Consider the following 6,193-nt stretch of genomic DNA (forward strand, 5'->3'; position numbering starts at 1 on the left):
CAGTTCGATAGCACAAATACACAAAGAAATCAACTCAATATTAGTTGGAGCAAAGGCAATTTTTAATAGAAAAAAAAACACTATTTGCCAATTTGGACAAAAAAATGGATTGAGTACGTGCCTTTTTACGAAGTAGTAATTCAGATTTTTCGGTATGTCCATTTATTATTTAAATGCCACAAAAATTTGCTTGTCATAGGCACATGACGGAAATATTAAAACCAAATATTGAAAAATTTTGTGTCAGAGAGTTAATTAACATTCAAAGAATAGAAGAAACGACTGAGATGATCAAACACATGTTTATCATGTGCTCCAACATGTCTCTTCGGAATTTCGCCTCCCTAATTACAGGAAATTACGTAAATGTTGCAATGAATAACATAAAACTAAACTCAAATGGGAAACTCAAGATCCCCATTGCATTTGCCATCATCGAGGATAAGCAACCATTGTCAATGTGACGCAGTTAAATTTAAGCCGTTGCTGGAATCTAATTCATACTCACATCGAAATATTTATTTTACAAATTGAATTATTAAAATAAATGTAGAAAGTAGAAGCCTCAAATTTACTTTATGTAGATATTATCTAAAGTTTGTTTGAAAATGGGAAGAAAGACTTGCTCACATTAGAGACTACGTCAGTCAGCAGGAAATGTTTTTTCCGGTCCACTTAGAAGACAATGACGTTTCTTACAATCAATTCCACTAGGCGTATTTTTGCTGTCATGCGCTTTTACATGGATATTTTGCCACTTATTGTAATGTACATTACTTTAATAAAATTCATGCATACCAAAGTAAAGGTTATACAAGTCGAGGATCTGCTATTTTATATTCCATTCATTACCAATCTACATTCTCAGTTTTTGACCACCATTGACCAAGTGAGCCTCGGGCTATTTGCCATCTTGCATATCCCAAAACTTGTGACTAAACATCACTTGCAAATGAACAACATTTCCCTCCGTGACAAAGTGTGACATCTTCTTTCAAAAAATATGCTTTTAGAGGGAATTTATCGGTTATTATATATTTTAAAATGTAGTGGCGATTACTATAGCTCTGGGAGCATGAGAAAAATCGCTTCTTGAACTTTTAAACGGATATCGCAAATTTATTGGCATGTTTTTAACTGTGGAATGTAAATAAATTAAATACACCACAAATATATCTATAAATAATCATTTTAATATATCTGATAAATAAAGCAAATGAATTTATTAATGGCAAACCAGGACCAGCCCAGTTGACAAACTTTTAAGTAGAAGTATAGCATTCATGCCATAGCATTGTATATAAATATTACTATATAAATAAATATATCTATTTTTGTATTATTAGGTTGTTTTTTATTTGTGTACAAGTATGGTTTGTCCATTTGAATGATGCAATACAGAAAGTTCCCTTGAACTAACACTATCATTTAATTCTTTCATTAACAATCCACATATTGTGTCCATGCTTGATTTTAACTGCCTGGTTTCATCAAGTATTTCTTGCCTTTCATTTAGAAGTCTTGACTTCTCCTCTTGCATCTGACTAAGAGTTTGCTCCAACAGAGATATGTTATCTAGTTTTCTCTTTCTGCATAGCCGTGCGGCCTGTTTGTTTTTACCTCGTCTACGGATATCTTTGGCCAAGTTTGATAGCTCTGGTGTTAACGATAGAAGAAATTCATTGAATCTACTCACAGGCATTTGTATAATATCATCTTTAGGCAAGCCAAGTCTTGATATATCTGAATGAATATCATTGTTGAAACTGTTGTTATGCAGAATGGATGAATAGGTAAAGTCACAGTTTTTCTTGATGTTCTCTGATTCTGTTTTTACTTCTGTCTGGAAATTTGTATTCTGTAAATCCTCAAAATTTGGTGTAGAATACGGGTCCAGAATGTTTAAGATGTCTGGTTCTTCAAGAGCTTGGTCAGTTGAATTTAAATCAAACATGTTCCCCTTGCTCTTAGCAACAGAATTTTCTACTGAAAACATGTCGCTAACCAATGGATTTTGCACATTATTCACGCTTGCACCGTCCGTGTACTCGCATTCACTTTTTTCTTGTTTGACTGAGACCTCAAAATCTACTCCTTCGTTAACCTTATCAAGATCTGCATAGTCCTCCAGGCTGAAATCTTCGTGGTTATCATACAGAGTTAAGTCCAATGTTTCGAGCACTTTCTCGTAGTCAAAGCTAGAATTATCGAGATATTGATCAAAACCTGTGATAGGCAATGAATTCTGTCGAAGAAGAGTAGCTCGATCGTTGCTTTGCACTTGGCCTTGCATCGAAGACGTCATGTCGTAATTGGGTTGGTATATTGGATAAACCATGATATTACGATCATACATTGGATAATTTGTAGAGTTAAACAAAGTATTGAATGCAAGTGGATCAACGGAAGAAATGTCTTGCGCCAGATCTTTAGAAGAATACGTATTTTGATAAGAAACTTGTGGTACAGCTTGTTCATTGCTCACAAACGGAGACTTGCCATACTGCCCAATGTTATTTGGAAGATTAGGAAAATACGGCAGCGCATTTGGTCCTACACTGCTTGGATGACTTCGTATTCCAACTGTCATAGTTGATTCCTTACGGTTCGAGCGAAGTAAATTCTTGTAAAACACCGTTAGACCTTGTTTAAACAACCACTTTATTATTCGAAAGTTGCATTGAGATGTTCGTTGTCTATGATGGAATGACTAAGCTTTTTAGGCGGTTATATTGACTTGCTATGACATAATGTTCTATTTTTGTAGAGCAACAATTAGATGTCTAGAAATTTCATTGGCCAATGAGGGGCATTGACGTTAGTGACGTACGTAAAACGCATTTTCCATGGCAACAATGACGTCAAGACCTGCCAACAAATCATAATAAACAATTATCAATAAACATTTTGTAGTGCTTTGTAAATCTTACACGACGTATTCGCTGTATAAAGTTTCCAACAAAACGAAGATTTCACAATCACAACACAATCACGATGAATTTAAAAGTTTCTTCTAAAACTTACACCGAGCAACAACGAATAAATACGTATAAAGTTTTGGCAAAATATAGGAAAAGAAATATGCTGATGTTTGGTGCCTTGCTAGGTTCAGTTTGTGGTATTTGTATCCTTTTAAATCAACTAAATGGTTTTATTTAGTAGCCATCTAATTGCACATGTCCTGATGTCCACATGCTTATGGTAGTCTTTTGTGCAAGATAAATACAACACAAAGAGTGAAAGTTTGTTGCATCGAGTTCTTGGGTCGAAAAATGTTATGAATGTTTGATTTAATTTTACTTTTATTATTTTAACCGGATAGACCAAAATCAAAGTTGAAATTAAACATTTTGAGACATTTAAAGATGGACTTGTAATTGTGCCATGGGAATTGCTAGTAAAACATTGTGAAAATATCATCCATAAAAAGAAAAAGTAGTTTTGGCCATTGACATTTTAATGAAGTAACCATGTAATGTTTCTTCAGCATCTAAATGTCTTTTTTGTACATATGGTACCGGTGCGAAGAAAATATATAGATTATCCCAAAGATTTTACAGCAAAATACATTTTAAAACAAAATACAGATTAATGAAAAATTTAACTCTTGTTTTTTGTTTATCGTATATTGTTACAAACAAGCATTATGTCATAAAATATGTATTTATCAGATGATGATATTAAATATAGTTCAATTAAATTTAAATTACTCTTACAAAGGTTAATAGGGGTGAACTTTCATTTTATTTCTGCTCATAATACAACTCTTTGACAAACTAGTTGTTAATGAAATCATTGATTTTGAAACTTATTTTCCCTATTGATTTTATCCATTGGCAGTGGTTAGTTTCACAAAAATAAAATGAAACAAACTTTGAAGATAAATTCCATCTTTAGCTCAATATTTAAGATGAAAGAAAGGACATTATAGTTATATTTCGAATTTATTACAAATTCATCATCAGATTGTGTTTATATTTATGCATATTTACTTTGGCATCACGAAATTTTGTCATCATTTTAATTTTTCTGTTGGTGTCTTTACATTTCTTAATTTTATCACTTATGATGGAGCTGACTTAAATTCACATGATTAAGTTAATTTGACCTTGATTGACCTGACCCAAACTGAAAAATAGGATATCTTATTTGCATAGTTACAGTTTCACTCTTGCATAATCATCCTATTTTTCATTTAGAAATTTGTTTTAATCCTTTACAATGTAGTAGATGCATACTCCATGCTGGCAGTAAAACAAGAAAATTTCGAAGATTTTGAGAAGTGAGGTGACCTTATTATTGACAAATAATGGATTGTGAGTTGTACCCTTTTGAGCAATAATCTCATTTTATTTTATTTCAAAATTGTTACATGAAGTGACGATGTGATGGAAACACTTGTCTCAACACCATATACCTCTGTTTACGTCTAATGTTATATAGTCTAATGTGATATCACGAAATTTAGCTAATAATCAATTGAATTTCTAATACATCAAATCAATTCCAAATTCATTTTGCGAAATTATTCACATACTATATTTCTTTGTAAACGCTTGCCGATTGCGTCATTTTAGTACAACTGTAATTTCAGCCACGCTATATCACGCGTAATTAACTTTAAACTATGTTTTGGGCTTTGACAATGAAACTATCCTTCACCCAACTATTTCCCAACTCATGATACGCATATTGTTTATTGTATTACGCACTACCAATTCACTGCTTATAATGCTGCTATACAGCCTATACATGACATTTTATTATAACGTGAATTTAAAAGACCTTTGCCAAATTACGTAAGTCTCTTTCGTACAAGAATTGTCATTACATTGAATTATTATATATATTCCCACACGATTTGATCAAAACTAGTTTCGCGTTCATTAAAACCATATGACAACATTGCTAAGTGCCAAGTTGTGTTATTGCGTGAACATCACTGTCATTGTTGTAATAATTACATAATTGATGTTTATATCCGATTGCATCGTCCATTCCGTTCACATAGCAACCGCTCATTGTTCTGCTCATTTATTCATCTGTCAAATGGAGGACTCCACTTCTCTGCACTAAAACCACGTGTACATGCCACAGATCTAATAATACACTCACGTGCACATGGAAACAACATGGAAACAAACCGTGAAAGTTGAACAAATGGCACCTTCACTTACATCGAATAAATATTTGCCGTTTCGTATGAGTGAACATATGAGCAAAATCTGTGAAACTAATTGAAAACAAAAATGCAAATTGAATGTCTAAGAGAAATTTTGGAATTTCTACAAAATTTTATGTGTGGATATTGCTTAGCCAGTTCGATTAATAATTTGTTATTTCTATTTCTATAACAGGTTTCTTGTAAAAGTTTTAAAATATACTTTGCTTTTATTCTCACTAAGAGGCCTACACAAGTTAGACAACTGCGTGTTCAAGCTTCGTAGTTCGTACAAGAGGTGTGATTTAAAATTTCTTTAAACTTTCTGTCGATATCTGCCTATAGGATTAGGGCTTATGTTCCGTTCGTTCGAACTACCATGAACTACTATCCGCTGTTCACATTTTGGTACTTGAGAGATTACCGTACTTGCTTCGAATCCTTTGTAGTCTCTTCACATTCTACAGCACGTGCAACTACAAGTGGTTTCTTGAAAGGTGGATTACGTCAGGTTTCATGCATAATCTGTTTGTTGTGAAAGTATTGAGAACCTAAGAAATGTTATGTAAGACAAATCATGCATCCTCCTATTTTTCTTCTTTTATTTGCCATGAAATCGTCACTTTAGTTAAAAAAGTTATTTTGATGTATCTGGTCACATTCTTATATTTCTAATCTTACTGCATGATTTAATGCCATGGTCAATACACACTTCGGAGATTTGCCTACATACACATGACGTGTGTGCGTGTCAAATGCATGCGTACGTACCGGCAATTTTGTTGTAAGCTCTACCCACTCTACCTTTTAACATGACCTAGATATTTCAAGAAATTTTATATCACATATACCTCCAAGACTTGCACGTTCAAATCTCATAAATATAAGGACGTTCAAAATATATTAATTCCGAATTAATATAATTTTTTATTTTAGAATATAGTTACTAAAGATAGTCAATTTTTTAACTTCCAATGCAGTTTATCGTAGTTGTTGTAGTGATTTTAAGAAATCTTACAATAAACCCTAAAA

General features: G+C 32.8%; 1 protein-coding gene and 1 long non-coding RNA gene across 2 annotated transcripts; one reads left to right on the forward strand and one right to left on the reverse strand.

The window, feature by feature from the left end:
* Positions 1–474: 474 nt before the first annotated feature.
* Positions 475–2,711, reverse strand: LOC124439887 (nuclear factor erythroid 2-related factor 2-like). Its single transcript, XM_046990167.1, has one exon. It carries the CDS (start codon positions 2,588–2,590, stop codon positions 1,355–1,357), a length of 1,236 nt encoding a protein of 411 aa, XP_046846123.1. The 5' UTR covers positions 2,591–2,711; the 3' UTR covers positions 475–1,354.
* Positions 2,712–2,811: 100 nt separating this feature from the next.
* Positions 2,812–4,511, forward strand: LOC124439888. The gene is made up of 3 exons (XR_006946493.1): positions 2,812–2,826; positions 2,914–3,124; positions 4,231–4,511. It is a non-coding gene; the product is annotated as an uncharacterized LOC124439888 (long non-coding RNA).
* The last annotated feature ends 1,682 nt before the right edge of the window (positions 4,512–6,193 follow it).

Source organism: Xenia sp. Carnegie-2017, unplaced genomic scaffold (genome assembly GCF_021976095.1).
Source record: "Xenia sp. Carnegie-2017 unplaced genomic scaffold, XeniaSp_v1 HiC_scaffold_2, whole genome shotgun sequence".
Classification (NCBI taxonomy): Eukaryota; Metazoa; Cnidaria; class Anthozoa; order Malacalcyonacea; family Xeniidae; genus Xenia; species Xenia sp. Carnegie-2017.

Coding starts and splice junctions, on each gene's coding strand:
- LOC124439887 (XM_046990167.1), bottom strand. CDS start 2,590: ATGACAGTTGGAATACGAAGTCATCCAAGCAGTGTAGGACCAAATGCG.